The 16,434-nt window shown below is 32.5% G+C and overlaps 2 protein-coding genes across 5 annotated transcripts; both read left to right on the forward strand.

The window, feature by feature from the left end:
- Window positions 1–3,144: 3,144 nt before the first annotated feature.
- Window positions 3,145–6,057, forward strand: LOC107426962 (cysteine proteinase mucunain). Its single transcript, XM_016037284.4, has 5 exons — window positions 3,145–3,814; window positions 4,355–4,590; window positions 4,687–4,827; window positions 5,011–5,466; window positions 5,559–6,057. The coding sequence occupies exons 1-5, from the start codon at window positions 3,319–3,321 to the stop codon at window positions 5,652–5,654; spliced, it is 1,425 nt and encodes a 474-aa protein (XP_015892770.2). The 5' UTR covers window positions 3,145–3,318; the 3' UTR covers window positions 5,655–6,057.
- A 2,036-nt stretch (window positions 6,058–8,093) lies between these two features.
- Window positions 8,094–16,031, forward strand: LOC107426986 (phosphatidylinositol 3,4,5-trisphosphate 3-phosphatase and protein-tyrosine-phosphatase PTEN2A). 4 transcript variants are annotated; one of them, XM_016037310.4, is made up of 13 exons: window positions 8,094–8,431; window positions 9,334–9,860; window positions 10,252–10,353; window positions 10,438–10,494; window positions 10,873–10,938; window positions 12,036–12,212; window positions 12,317–12,403; window positions 12,525–12,589; window positions 12,681–12,757; window positions 13,502–13,548; window positions 13,670–13,800; window positions 13,908–13,977; window positions 15,192–16,031. In XM_016037310.4, the coding sequence occupies exons 2-13, from the start codon at window positions 9,423–9,425 to the stop codon at window positions 15,711–15,713; spliced, it is 1,839 nt and encodes a 612-aa protein (XP_015892796.3). In that variant the 5' UTR covers window positions 8,094–8,431; window positions 9,334–9,422; the 3' UTR covers window positions 15,714–16,031. The 4 variants fall into 4 exon arrangements, with proteins under 4 accessions (XP_015892796.3, XP_015892795.3, XP_015892798.3 ...); XM_016037309.4 differs by having other exon boundaries at window positions 8,094–8,426; XM_016037312.4 differs by lacking the exon at window positions 8,094–8,431 and adding an exon at window positions 8,635–8,867.
- The last annotated feature ends 403 nt before the right edge of the window (window positions 16,032–16,434 follow it).

Consider the following 16,434-nt stretch of genomic DNA (forward strand, 5'->3'; position numbering starts at 1 on the left):
GCAAGCAAATGATTATCTCCATTCTTTTGACAACTTATGGTTTGCATTGTCTCAAACGCAACCATTACATTGTCCATAACCTGTTGTCCAAGTATAGAATATTTTGTTCGTCAAAGATAGCATAAGGATGAACAAGCTTTAACTGATTCGCAATCGACTTTGCAATGATTTTAAAAATCACATTACAAAAGACTTATTATAGACTGGTATTCAATAAGTAGTAGGATATTTCACCTTCGAATTCAAAACTAGCAAAGTATGATTAATTAGCACTTAGCTCACCACCATAATTCAATAAATTTATACAAGCTTATTGTTATTATTATCATTTTTGCAATAGCCACTTTTTTGAATCATGAATCACATATATTCATAATAAATACATGTAATTGTGAACTACTCAATTAATCATCACATATATATTTATATACATATTTATATATATATATATATATATATATTTGCTTGTATTGGAAATGGAGCGTTCGAATTTAAACCTATACCATTAGGCTATCTCCAAAGAGACACTTGAAGATCATAAAATCTCACATACCAGACTATTGATTTTAGTATATTTTGCACTTTCCCTTCCAAACTAACCCTGAAATTGACTCCTGTTCTATTTTTATAATCATTTTACCTTAATTTCATAAGTTAACAAATAGAATTGATAAAATTAGCGTAGCTTATGGAATTCTGTCTAATTTATTTAATTACATTTTAAATATTTTTGTGAAGTGTTTATAGTTTTGTCAAATATAGTAGAGATTACAATGGCATAAAAATAATATTTAAAAAAATAATATAAGAAATTTGTAGAGCTTCGAAGCAAAGTGTAAAATGTACACTAGCTTAGTTTTTTTTGTTTTGCATGAGTTTGAATAATAATTTAATGGTATAATATCATGGCGTATATCTAATCACAACCTCATGTTTATGAATATGAATGATATATTAATTATAGCTTTGTCAAATGTAGTAGACAAATATAGATTACAGTCGCATTAAAATAATATTTAAGAAAATAATCTAAGAAATTTTTAGAGCTTAGAAGCAAAGTGTAAAATGTACACTAGCTTAGTCTTTTTCATTAAAAAATTTTTTTTTTCATTTTTGAGTTTGAAAAATAATTTAAAAATATAGAGTTGTGATGTGAATCAAATCACAACCTCATAATTGTTGATATGAATAATATACTAATGGAATCAAACTCAATCATATGACCTTAGCATTTATAATTGTATCAATTTAATTTTCCCATGGGTAACACATAGTTAGGCACATGATTTAATTTTGCTCACAAAAGTTGACAAATTTTAATTGGCTCAATAACTGTTACAATAAATTAATTTTGACTAACTTGATTTGGTTTAATGCATATCGACTTGAATTGATTAGTAAAAAAGAAAAAAGAAGAAGATCAAATTGGTTTCATCTTTGTTTACAAAAAGAAATTATAAAAATTGTCATGCATATCTTATCTAAACGCTCAACTCATTGACTAACTTATTTATTTATTAACGTGAAATGAATGTTTAATTTTCTCAAATAACTATTCATTGATGCCACCAAAGAGTGAAAAAAAAAAAAAAAAACAATTGAAAAAACAGAGTAAAAAAAATAATAATAATTGACTATGTTTCCAGCTAGCTGTGAAGTTGTTAATTTGTAAGATTCCAATAAAAAATTAAATATTATTTTCATAACAAATAATTTATCTTAAAAAACAATAAGAAAATTTATAATAATATATATATATATATATATAGATATAAGGATATAAAAGAATCTCTGACGGCGATAGATAAAGTAGTTTATACAAAACAAATAGCCAACCACATGATAGATATTTGATATGATGCGACACTGAACTGTCAATGCACAGCCAATTCAATTACATATTAACTGGAAACAAAAAAAAAAAAAAAAAAGAAAAAAAAAAAAAAAACAATCCAATTACCCAATTTACCCAAACTATTATTACTCTATCACCGAGTGGCTTCGTTCCACTGAGCAGACCACGACAAACTCCGTAAATACACCCACGCACACGAAATATCAATGGAAGTGGACGTCTTTTACCACCCAAAAAAAAAAAAAAAAAAAAAAAAAACAAAAAAGACCTCCAAAGTTCCATAATATATTTTTTTTTGGGTTATAAATATGTATTTGATCTTTATATGTCTATCATTTATTTTATAATTTTATGCATATTGAAAAAATATCATTTACTATAAATTGTTTTCTTTTGTAATACAAATAGGAAAACAAATAAATACATTTTAAAGTTCAATTTTTTTTAATTAGTTCATTTGTTTTAAATTAATCCATTTACAAATTTATTTATTTATATTTAAGTTGTATAAATATATGAATTTTTAATATTTATCTTAATGTTTATTGTTTTGTAAATAAATTTTGATAAATATTTTAGTATCTAATAGTATAATAGTATTGTAACTTTCTCTTTTTTCTTTCTTTTTTTTTTTTTATAATACTGGTAGCATAAGCATTATACTAATATCCAAAAAATAATTTTTTTATTCATATATAATAATTTTTTATAATGATTCTTGAAATCAATTCCCCTATTAAACTAAACTTGATGTATAATGAATTATCAAATTAATGCTTCTCTCAAAATTATCAAAAATCACTTTTACATATTTTGTGTTTGCCAAACACCATAGGAAGTTATTTTATATTCTTTGAAACGCTTTTAAAGCCTTTTTTTTTTTTTAATCGAACGCTTTTATAGTCTCCAAAATCAACTCTTAAACACATCCTTAGTTAAAAAAATAAAAAATAAAAAGGAAAATCACTTTTAAAAAAAATGATAGAAAAAGTTAATTATCCACAAAAAAAGGGCAAAAATAATGAATTGTTTTTAAAATTTCAAAGATGAGATGCAAAAATAAAATAAAATAAAATTTCAAAGATGTAACTGTATTTTTTTAATAAAATTTGAAGGAGGTTTTTAAGAAATAAATATTTAACTCCGAAATTAAAAAAACAAAAATCACAAATATAGGTGGGGTCAGCACCAGTAAAAATGAGCTGCGTGACAGGTACAATTTCCTCTCTCCTGCTTCAGCGATTTCAACGCAGTTTCGGTCTTTTTACCCCCAAAATCCCAACCATAGCGTAGCCTATCAATAACATCATCCCCTTCACCAACCCATCCTCTTCTCCTTCTTCTCTGTCCCCATCAAACTTCTTTCCCTTTCTCTCTCTATATATACCTCTCTCTCTCTATACGTTCCCATACAAATACACACTCACAACCCCACCTTTTTCATCTTTTGTTTTCCTTCAAACATGGCTAACTTTTCCGGATCTTCGTTCGCTCTCTGTTTTCTGCTTTTTTGCTATGTGGGTTTGTCTTTTGCCGTCGATATGTCCATTATCGACTACGATCAGAAACATGGAATGGCGGTTCCTTCTTCCTCCTCCGAAAGGACCGAGAAGGAGATGAGAGTTATGTACGAGTCTTGGCTTGTTAAGCACGCCAAGGCTTACAATGCCTTGGGAGAGAAAGAGAAGCGTTTCGAGATCTTCAAGGATAATCTCAGGTTTATTGACGAGCATAATAAGGAGAATCGGAGTTATAAGGTCGGTTTGAATAGGTTCGCCGATCTGACCAATGAGGAGTATAGGTCTATGTATTTGGGTGCGAAGATGGACCGGAAGGCTCGGCTTTCCGGCGAGAAGAAGAGCGACCGGTATGCTTACCGTGTCGGCGATCAGTTGCCGGAGTCTGTCGATTGGAGAGAAAAAGGAGCCATTGTTTCGGTTAAAGATCAAGGACAATGCGGTGAGTTTCTTTTTTTCTTTTTTATTTTATTTCTGATTTCTATTTTTAATTTTGTTAGAAGTTTTATTTTATTTTTTATTTATTTATTTTGTGTGTGAGATTTTGGGTTGATAATGGGTTGTTTTTTGAGCGTGGAGATCGGAACATGTTTTGTGTTAGGCATGCATGCCTAATTTTGGTTATGGATTGGAGACTTTGACTGACAGGAATGTTTACAGTTAGGTGTCTGTTTGTTTGGACGGATATTACTTTCCCGGAAATTTTGGGAAAGATTCCGTAGGACAATTTTAGTTGGTCTTTCATTTATCTGTTTGCGACAAATCATGTTTATGTAAACTTTTTTTAATTCGTTAATTTCGTAATTCTAAAGTCGCATTATTTGTGTAATTCTCATAAGAATGGTGTTATTCCATATAAAAATTGGATCAGAAAAAGTGTAGAAAAATTACTTGTAGAGCGATAAGCATAGTGATTGTGATTGTAATTGCTTGATGTTTGTTTGGAATCCTAAACTAACCCAAAATAATTTTATTCGAATAGGGAGTTGCTGGGCTTTCTCAACCATTGGTGCAGTTGAAGGGATAAATCAAATTGTAACTGGTGAACTGATCTCTTTGTCAGAGCAGGAACTTGTTGATTGTGATGTTTCTTATAACCAGGGCTGCAATGGTGGTCTTATGGACTATGCCTTCCAATTTATCATCAACAATGGTGGTATTGACACTGAAGAAGATTATCCATACAAGGCTCTTGATGGCACTTGTGACCCAAACAGGGTATGTGTGCTGTGATGGAAATTTTATCTAGCTTTAGTCCAATAAATTTCTTTTATTGCACCCAAACATTTCATTTATATTGTGTATGTTTTGCAGAAGAATGCTCATGTTGTGACCATTGATGGTTATGAAGATGTGCCAGAGAATGATGAGAAATCCTTGAAGAAAGCTGTGGCCAATCAACCTGTTAGTGTTGCCATTGAGGCTGGTGGCCGGGATTTCCAACTCTACCAATCGGTAATGGCTCTAAATTACTCTTTTTCTTTTCTTTATTGTCTCTATCCGTAAATTACAATTTACCAAATCTTTATTCATGAATGGGGTTGTATACTCTTTCAATTAGACTCTAGACTAAGTTCCATTATTGATCACTTCTAAAAGAGTGTCTTGTTCCATCTTACTATATATACTGGCATTCAGGGTGTCTTTACTGGACACTGTGGAACACAACTAGACCACGGTGTGGTTGCTGTTGGGTATGGTACCGAAAACGGTGTTGATTACTGGATTGTGAGGAACTCATGGGGATCCAGCTGGGGTGAGAATGGATACATCAGGCTGCAGCGCAATGTCCCCGGCACCAAAACGGGCAAGTGTGGAATTGCCATAGAGCCATCATATCCAACCAAGAAGGGTCAGAACCCTCCTAAGCCTGATCCATCTCCACCATCTCCTCCTGTAAAACCCCCAACTGTTTGTGATGATTATTATTCATGCCCTGAGGGAAGCACTTGCTGCTGCGTCTACCAGTATGGTGATTACTGCTTTGGATGGGGATGCTGCCCCCTTGAGTCTGCAACCTGCTGTGATGACCACTACAGCTGCTGCCCCCATGACTATCCTGTATGCGACCTCGATGCCGGAACTTGCCGATTGGTAAGGATAGCTCTTTGTTTCTGTTACCTCCATTTGAAGCTTTTTCCTCTTTACCTATTCTGCTAACATTGTGTATTGAAAATATGAAACAGAGCAAGGACAACCCATTTGGAGTCAAAGCACTGAGAAGAGCTCCAGCTAGAAGTATTAGAACCCACCAGCATGCTGGTAAGATCATCGTTGCTTGAAAAATCCTTAGGGTCGAATTGGGTGGTTTGGAAGAGGAAACTGAGTTTCATGGGAAAGAATGATGGCTGGTTAGATACAAAACCACACCCAATGGGAGGTGTGCAAAGTGAAGGACATGAATTTGTTATTCACAAGAAGGATTATTTGGTGTACCCCTTGTTTATTTCCTGGGAGTCAAAATGTCTTTTAAATTTATGGTGAATTATTGTAGATAACAGAACTATTTTACCAAGCAGAAACTATTTGAATTTCCTTGTTAATCTATTTCTCACCATAAATTGTATATATGGGCAATTGGTTCTCTTTGTTGACGTGGATTGTTGCATTTTGTTTGTGGGTGAAATTTCAGGCTATTAACTGTTTGTCAAACTTTAATGGTGGAATAAATTCTGATAGCAATTATTCAGGGCTCATTGCCCACTGTTGGAATGAAAAGCTTTTTATTTTTATTTTTTATTATTTTTATTATTTTTAATCATTTATCATTAATTTATTTTTGTGAAATACTATTTTACCAACATACAATTAGGTAAACACAAAAAATTGAAAGGGAATTTAAACCAACACAAGTGTAAGACGTTTCCACCAATGGGACAACTATGAAGGGGTACCATCTGGTCACTGCGAGAATGGTGACGGCGAAAAGAATCTCGCCAGTCGTCCCTTCTCTTTATTTTCTTAAAATAAGTAAGTATAACATGCAGAATAATTTATCATTTATTTAAATAAAAAGCAATAACCCATAATATATGACATTGTGTGAAATAATTAAATATTTAGTTGTCGTCGAAATCACCCGCATGCTGTACACTTTTCCACCGAAAAAAAAAGAAAAAAGAAAAAAGAAAAAAAAAAAAGCAGATATTGTACACATAATAATCTCTATGTATAATATTTACTTGAATTAATACTTTTTTTCTAAAATAAAACTGATAAAGAATTATACAATAAACCCTTTTTTTAATTAAATATTGTTATGCAAATTGTTTGTGTAATTGTTAGCGATCACTTTTATCAAATTTTCTTGCTGCTAGATTTTATCAAATCATTACATATATATGGACATTGTCATACATTCTGCTAGTCTAGGAATCAAATAACTTACAAAAATAATAATCTAAGAGTCTTTTCTTGTTCCTTCCAATTTTAATAAGAATTATGTCAATACACAATGCAAATTAGGTACAATATCTTATTCAGCAAAATAAGTATATAAATAAATAAAAAATCAAAATAAACTCTCCTAGGTGCTTAGAGAAGCTATGGTAACTGGAGTTTTGTTTATGATATTGACGGTAGAAGGTGGTTCTTTAGAATCATGATTTTTTATAGGGAAAATTTCATGTAGATATTTTATATCAATTACAATTAGATCCATATTTATTAATAATTATATTTAGAATTCACATGTTAATTTTTTAAATTAAATTTTATAATTAAAAATTATAAATATAATTATAATAAAATCGAGATGGTTTAAATAAAAATTACCTTTTTCTTATAAATTAAGGATATATTTGATATACGATATAATAATATAATAACTATTCGATAATATTAGCTATTTATATATTTGATATATTTATAATTTTACAAATATCTATTTCAAAAAACGTATTTTGGAATAATTATTTCTTTTAAAAATTTTATAAGTGGTATAATGTTTCATATTTTTATTCCAATTTAAAATATATTTTTATCATATTTTAAATATATATTTAAACCTAAATACATTTTCTTGTATTAAAAATATATAAAATAACTAAAAAGTTTTACTTTTAATTGATTTTTATCTCATTTGATATTTTTTAAATAAAAAAAATTAAATGCTCTATTTCAATACCCTAATCAAATATATTAAGCGGAATAATTATAGTTTTTTTCCATCAATAAATATTCCTTTTCATTCCGTAGGAATAGTGAATCTGCACTGGAGGCTGCTTTTTTTTTTTTTTTTTTTTTTTTAAATAACCCAAATAGGCTTTTCTTTTTCAATATCGGCTTTTCTTTTCTTTTTATTAAAAAAAGAAAAAAGAAAAAAAAAAGAAGTGGAAGAAATTTTGTTGCCTTGGACTAAAGTGAAAGCTGCGTTTTTAATCAAAGGGTGGGGCCTGCTTTAGCGATAGTGTTTTTGTTCTCGCTGTTGTTTTGCCTCGTCTGTTGTGAATTGTGATATTTGCCCATAATGATTTTAAAAATAAATAAAAAAACATTGATTGGAAAAGAAAAAGATAGACAAAGCCGTATTTTGTGAATTTTTTTGTTTTTTTAAAAAGAAAGTTTTAATAAGAAAATGGATAACTCCTTAACAATAAATAGGCAGAGTGATGGAAGTGATTTTAATAAATCAAATAATAGCAGGTAGGGTCCACAACCATTCAAGTCCTCATCCAACCGTCACTATTTATTTTTCATATTGGAAAAAAAAAAAGAAAAAAAAAAAAACAAAAACGTTACTTTACTGTAGTTACGGTACCACCGTATACGACCCACTGTGGTTTCCTAGCCGTAAGATCACAATATAAAACCGAAGTTCTTCATCACTTGCAATACATGTCCGCCTAATCACACCGTCGGATTCGTTGACCGAACGAAGCACGTGACTGACGTTAGCTTTTACCAGACACCTTCAAATCCCGCCGGACTACGAAGTTGCATCTCTCTACGAAGTTGCATCTCTCTCTTTCTGTGGAACCCTAGGATGCCCTAAGTACACTGCGTGAGATTCTTTGTCTGTCAATCTTGTCGGTCTCTTAGCGATGTCAATCACGGTAAGGTTGGTTCATGGCCGTAGATCTGAAATTGCTCAATTTTACCAATTTTTCTATGCGTGTTGCATTCTAATTGGTACCAAAGTGATTTAATTATTCTTTTGGATGTAAATTTTTCTGTTTCTTTTTTTTCTTTTTTTTTTTTTTTCTTTTTTTGCGATTCTCAATTTCTTTATATATGTATATATACATAGATGTTTGTTGCGGTGTGGTATTGAAATAAAGCATTGTCTTCGAGTTGATTCCAAGCTGAAATTTCGATTCTTTTAGAGTCAATCGAGCCAAAAAAAAAAAGACTGTAAGGAATTAACTGCACTCGGAAATGGGGCATCGAAGGGCTTATTGTGAATTTGCTTAACTTAGGCTTTGATTTTGGGTTGAAGTAAGAAAATTACTTTGTAACATGGAAATGATAGTTGAGTGGCTCTGCCCGATATGTAGGTATATATGCATATGTATAGTTTTTTTTTTTTAATAATTTTTTTTCCCTGTCCATCTTATTGCTATTGTTATTACATTTGTAATTCAACTGCAGTTTTGGGTTCATTTCAATCTGCTAAATTGGTATTAGGTTAATTTTGGATTCATTAAGGTTATTTTCTGCTTTTTTGCAACGATAATGCATGCAAATACCAAGAAATGACACTTCCTGCAAGTTTAGTTTATTAGTTTTTTCGCGTTTTCCTTTTCTTCTTTTTTTGCCCATCTTTGTATCAAGAAGATCAATAATTGGAGGACTCACCGAGAGAGCAGGACCGCATACCTTCGACATGACTCATCTTGTTTTTCTTTTTTGTTGGATAACGCATTTATTTGTTTCAACTGAAATTAATATGAATTAGAATCACTTAAGTTGTTGATCATGTTTGCACATTACTCTAAATCATCATTTTGTTTTGACTTGCAGCTGTAATTGCAAGGTATAGCTAAAGAGAGAAGTTTTATGCTGGTGTGTGAACTTTCATTAATCTTCATAAAAGTTTCCGGGATTGTAAAATGAATAAGGAATCAGCTGATTTGCCATCTTCGGTTCCTGTCAAAGAACCTGAAGTACAACCTCCTGCAGCCACGGATTCTGGGTCAGATAATTCTTCCCGCGATGTACCATCTTCTAAGCTGTCTACTTCTGGCCTATCATCATGGGCCAAGAATCTGAAAATTCCTCAGTCTTCGGTGTCAGTGACAACACAAGATGGCTCACCAACTGGGAATGCCGGAAAATCAGGTTTTGCACGTTTTACAAGTGGTCTAGGATTGCGCTTGTCTCCAAAAGCTTCACCCCCTGATGAAAGTTCTGATGGATCTGCACAAGCTGCACAAACTGGTTTATTTGGAACAATTACAAAAGGTTTAGTTGACTCTTCTAAAAGTGCTGTGAAGGCTGTACAGGTTAAGGCTCGGCATGTTGTCTCTCAAAATAAACGAAGGTACCAGGTGGGTTGTTTGTTTTGGTGACTTATCTTTTTTGCCGTTTTCTTTTTATTCATTTGCACTATGGCTCAAGACTTGCTTTCTCGGTCAGTTTCTTGTGGAAACTAATTTTACCTTTACTTTATCAATTTCTGCTCCATCCTAACTCTTTTATGAAGGAGAATGAACCAATACCTATATTGCCAGTTCTATTAAATTTCAGTTCTATTAACTCTTGAGAAGTAATTTCATACTTCAAATGAAGCCATAATGGAGAAACTAGGAATAGGATATAAAATTGGTAAAATGAGTTTTTATTGACTGGATGATATGCTAGTTCTATTTGTGAGTTTTTATTGACTGGATGATATGCTAGTTCTATTTGTGTAGCATTGAGTTTTCACATTGTATGTAGGAAGGGGGATTTGATTTGGATATGACGTATATCACTGAGAATATTATTGCTATGGGCTTCCCTGCTGGTGATATGAGCTCTGGGTTCTTTGGATATGTTGAGGTTAGCAAGTACTTTGCACTCACCCTTTCACTTCCAATTATTGTATATCATCAACAATAAAAACCATCTGTATTTGCATTACAGGGGTTCTACAGAAACCACATGGAAGAAGTGATTAAGTTTTTTGAAACTCATCACAAGGTAAAAACATTTTTGTTTCTAGGTGATGCATGTACATCTACGTCTGACATGGTTCCCATACTCTTAATACTTAATCCTAGTTGACTTCTTTATCTTGTTTTAACTGCAAGCCCTTGACAATTTTTTTAACTTATAATTTATTTAGTACTTGTCAAACTGGATAAGACCATGTTAGAGTAATGTATTGATATGTGAATTTGGGGTTGGTTTATTGGACTAGAATTTCTTTTATCCTTCCTTACTCGGCTTACCTTGATACAAATTTCATTGCAGAAATGAAATGCTATGGTTTTTTTAATTATCTTGTACTTTGTATCAATGCAAAAATACTGCTTCTTTTATGTATTGGTCATTGTTATTTTCTTGTGATATGTGCAGGGCAAGTACAAAGTATACAATCTTTGTTCTGAAAGGCTGTATGATGCATCATTATTTGAAGGAAAGGTGAGTTGTGATTTGTCATTTGAGTTTTCCATTGGCTGATGATGGTTTGAACATTTTATTGTTGAATCTAGATATCTGAACTAAATCCTAATCTGTGTAGATTACTATGAAAATATGTTTCCAGAGTTGGGCATTGTATACAAGGTTAAATGTGTTGTGCTGAGAAAATCAGTTCTTATACAAATAATGCAGGTCAGGTAGCCAAAAATTTATTTAGCTCTAACTATTTTAAGTGCATGTCATATGATTGTCAATAACAAAATTAGCAATGTAAACAATAGGTGGATGGTTATTGAGGACAGGCATGGAAGCTTTGTTTATGATGTCTTTGACTGAAAATGCTGTTTGCAATTTCAATAATCATAGAAGATAACAGAATCTTTCCTGTTATAAGTTATTAATTTTGGCAACATAAGCACTTGTTTTAGAGCTTCATCCAGCACAACCAGTTAATATTCTTTTGTTGCAGTGACATTCTGTCCAGATAATTGAGAAATTTGGTCTTAATGTGTATTGGATGAAAGGAAACATTATGGATGTAACTTCAACTTGAAAACATATTAGCATTTACCAGTTGAGATGCTTGTAGTGTTGATGGTTGAAATTTATTGTGGCATTCACCATCCAATGTTCGCGCCTCCTTGATAAATTCTTGCCAATACCACCATTTGATTCTTGATAGCAGCCTATTTTTTACCTTAATGATTGGTGTGCAACCTTTAAAGCTGTAGTTTCATTAGGACTGCATAAATAGAGAATTCATGGGTGTTTTTGCTAATGTTTTTTTCTCATCCAATGTTAGATTCATTAAACTTTTACATCTCAATGGCTGTCTGAAGTGATAGTGAAGAGCAATTCTAAGACATGCAAGTATTTTTTATAATTAAATCAGATAGTCCAGAAATCCAAATGAACGTTGCAAAAATATGTGGTATCCATTATCAATGTAATTTCCTGTAGTAGTATGGTGTCCTTCAACTTCCAAACTTCTAATGAATCAATTGTAACTCTCCGATCTCATGTTTGTGTTGATGTTATAAAAGACATCCTGATAAAGCACTATGCTGAATGCCTACTGACATGAATTCTTTCTTCAGGTGGCTTGTTTCCCATTTGATGACCATAATTGTCCCCCTACCCAGCTGATAATATCATTTTGTCATAGTGCTTATTCGTGGTTGAAGGAAGATATTGAGAATGTTGTGGTTGTGCATTGTAAGGCTGGAATGGCAAGGACAGGGCTGATGATTTCTAGTCTTCTTCTATATTTGAAGGTAAAAATATTGTTCCCATAGAAATTGTAATGAATCATTTGGAAAATATTATAATGATGTTTTTTCATATTTACCATTTTATAGTTGTTTGCCTCTTAATGCAGTTCTTTCCAACTGCTGAGGAGTCTATTGACTACTACAACCAGAAAAGATGTTTTGATGGAAAAGGACTTATTCTGCCAAGTCAGATTGTGAGTCTATTTACCTTTATGATAACTTTTTGAGGAATTGCATATGCTCATACTATATTACTTTCTGTTCTGACTTCTTTCTGTCTGACAAACAAAATATCTCCCTTTCCTGGTTTTGTAGAGGTATGTCAAATATTTTGAACGTATTCTAACATACTTCAATGGAGAAAATCCACCTGGGAGAAGGTACTTCTGACCATACAATCTCTCTCTCTCTCTCATTCTTGGTCCTCTCCACATGCATATTAACATCACATATCCTTCATATTTTTTATAGGTGCATGCTTAGGGGTTTTCGGCTTCACAGATGCCCTTATTGGATCAGGCCTTCCATTACTGTTTCTGATCATAATGGTATATTGTTGCATGCCTGTTTGATTGTTTTAGCCCCTTGTCCCCATCGTTCTCTTAGTATATTTCATTCTTGCTTTTGTTACACTAAAATAATACTTGAAACCCCTTTTTCCTTTTTCTATTTAGGCTTGTGTGCAAATATTTCTTTTTAACATTGTAATTGCTGTCTAAAGAGTGGGTCTTTTCCAATCACCACCAAGATGCTGATAGCTCTAGTATGCAGCTAGATCTCAAAGCTGGGTTCAAAATTTAGCTTGTAAAGTATTATGAGTTAAATGTAGTTGTGCTCCTGATGATATAGTAACATAATATAGTTTCTAGACTATGTCATTCTATTGTTTAAGATACTGACCTGGTGTTGAATGCAACATCCATCTAATGGAGCAACTAGGATGCGTTTGTATCCTAACCATAACCATATATTGCTGGTACTTGAAATAAATTGTTGAGGGGAGGAAAACCATGTCTAACATTCAACTTTTTTGCAATACATATTCCTTTCTTTCCTTTTTCCCATTTTTTTTTTAATTTTAATTTTTATTATTATTATTATTTTTTTACTTCGATGGAGGCAATAATATTGTGTTGGGTTCATAATTGAAAGTGCAATAATTTGCAGTAGTATAGATTACTAATTTTAACTACAACTATTTTAATCACCCTTAGATCTATAATGTATAGGAAATGTGACATTATGCTAATAGTTTATTTATTTGTTTTTTTAATGCTTTTGCTAATGCATAGGTGTTCTCTTCTCCACAAAAAAGCATCCAAGAACCAAAGATCTTTCGGTAGGTCTTATTGATTGTTAGATTGTTTGAAACATTATGAAAAGTATAGTTAATGTTTCATTAACCACTTTGGTTCTGGAGTATCCTTCTACTAATTATATGTATAAACTTGTATACATAGCCTGAAGATTTTTGGTTTAGTGCTCCAAAGAAGGGGGTAATGGTTTTTGCTCTGCCTGGGGAGCCTGGACTAACAGAGTTAGTTGGGGACTTCAAAATTCACTTTCATGATCGTCAAGGAGATTTTTACTGGTTTGTAATCGAGCCTCTTTCCAGTCCATTAGTCTTTCTTTATGCTTTTATCATTTGGCACTTGAACTTTTCTGTTTTATTTATTGGTTTATTGTTTTTAATTTCAGCTGGTTAAACACAACAATGACAGAAAATAGAAAAGTTCTGACCACCAGTGATCTGGACGGGTTTGACAAGGTAAATGCTAAGCACTTAATTTAGCAGTACAGTTTCTAGATGGTCGGACTCCTGATCCCTGCTGAAGCAAACCGTCCACTTAGACACACTATATGAAAACAACTGCCTCTAATTGAAAAAACTAAACTACTTCGTTCTTCACTTCCCGAGCTTCTACTCCTTGGACATATATGAAGTGTATAACTCACCAGAAATTTCTAATTTGCTAGTTTTCATCACTGTAGGGAATTTAAATCTCAGAAAATATCCTATTTGAAAAGCAGAAGCTTAAGTACAGTATTAATGTGGAATGTTAACCAGACTTCTTGATTCAAATTATATTTAATTTTCAAGTTATCCATAACTTCTTAGTCAAAAAAATAAATAAATAAAAAATCATTTTGATGGACCAGCCTAGTTTTTTCTTCTTATATATATACATATATATATATATATATATAAATTAAGAGAATGAAATTCCTGTCAACGGCCTAGTTTCATTTGTTTGCTGTGGTTTTGTCTGGATTCAAGATTATCCACATAGGGAGAAGCGTAGATCCTGTTGGAGCAGCTTTCAATAGATCCAATCCATTTTTAGAGTGCATGGAGGAGTTGTTGCACGCATCCTTTGTATTGCTGGCATCAAAGATCAATAATTCTAGATGAAGGAAAGAGTAACTAGTGGGCTGGAAAGTGCAGCTTGATCCTTGAGAACCACATCAAGAAAGATCAATTTTAAGAGAATATTTATTTTTCTAACAATCAGTGACCACACCTTTCTGTTAGCCATCACCTTATCAGCTTGGATGTAGAACTTAGGTGCTTTCCTCTTTAAGATAGGGGTAAATGTTTTGTGGTGGGGTAAAGGAGGTTCTGGGGCGTTGCAGAAAGATGTTTTATAGTCTATCTTTGGTAGTAGGCCTTTCTGAACTTCCCTTCTCCTTTTCATCTTAAAGACTCTGTAATATACTTGTTAATGGTCTGCCTCGTAGCTTTTAAAAATGTTAGTTTCCAATCTTTATTTATTTATTTTTTTTGGTGCTTAACTAGCAAAAAGCAGATTTAATCATCTTTAAGCCTAAGTTTCATGTTTAAATTTTTTGGGAAAGGTAGAATTATCTTTGCAAGATGTAGGGTTGGGTTTTAGATGATTGCCATCTTCCTCTTTTAAAATTACGTTCTAATTATTTGAAGTATTTGGCGTGTTCATTTTGTCTGGCTTGGACTCTCCGCAGAGAAAACTTCCTTCCCCGGGATTTCAAGTTGAGGTTGTTCTGGTAGATTATAATAGCTCCGTTCCTGCAACGCCAAATACTGAAACTACTACTAATAGATCAGAAGGAAGTTCTGGAGCCAATCCTGCCTCAGCTGATGGGGGTGGTGCTGATCCTAAGCAAACTAAAAACTCAGGAAACCAAGATGATGTCTTTTCAGACGAGGAAGCTGGGTCTTCAAAGAGCCGGAGAGCTGCAGCAGCTTCTTCTGCAGAAGGTGCAGCTGTCAATGCCACCTCCAAGTCTGAAACTGATTCGAAGAAGTCTGATCAGATAGCGAATTTGACAAGAGCAACTGAACAAGCTTCAATTGGAAGCACAGGATCGACGCAGGCACATTCTGCTAATGAGTCAAAGAGTGTTGCTGTTGGTGGAAGTGTCCCAGCTTTTGAGGGTACCAACCCGGAAAGCGAGTTCAAGGCAATGGCTGCCGATGCCTCTGTGTTTACATTCGGAGATGACGAAGACTATGAGAGCGAGTAGTTGGTCGAGTGGGTTGACTTTGTGGCTTGGAAATTAGTTCTTAGGTTCTGTACATATTTAAGAAAAGAAAAAATGGATTGCAAGAAGGTGTAGCAGTCAATTATGACTGGGTCGATTTGGGTCCATTTTTTCCATTTGTAATTTCAGGTATTGTTCATCATTATTGTCTTGTTGGATTGGTCAAGCTAGAATTATTTAAAAGGTCTGAATAATTTTACATTAAACTACAACTGAATTTAATGTCAATTCATTTTATTGCTTTCAATGGAAAATGAAGAAGTAGCCATGTATCATACGATACAGGGTTGTTGTATACCATTTTTAATGTTCTTATGCTCGTTCGAGGTTTGACCTGTAATCTAATCGTGTATTCCAACATCCCCTGCACTCGGTTTCTTTTCTGCTGCTGGATTTTCCAGCCAAATTTAGGCGACTTTTTCATTTTTCTTATTTATATTTTGAAATTCAATCTCAATTAAAAACTATGGTTAATTTACATTTTGATATCTTCTAATTTTAAAATTTTACATGTTCCATGTTCAATTTCAAAATTTAATATTTTAGGTCTCCAATTTTATATTTGATTGAATTTAGTCCAATTTAATTTTTGATTAATGGGAGAACTAGCTGTGTACATGGTATTAAAATGCATATATTTCTAATTAAGAAAACAAAAGCCTGAAACTTTTGACAAGTTCATTACGGGATTTTGAATCCAGAA

This window comes from Ziziphus jujuba, chromosome 9 (genome assembly GCF_031755915.1).
Source record: "Ziziphus jujuba cultivar Dongzao chromosome 9, ASM3175591v1".
NCBI lineage: Eukaryota > Viridiplantae > Streptophyta > Magnoliopsida > Rosales > Rhamnaceae > Ziziphus > Ziziphus jujuba.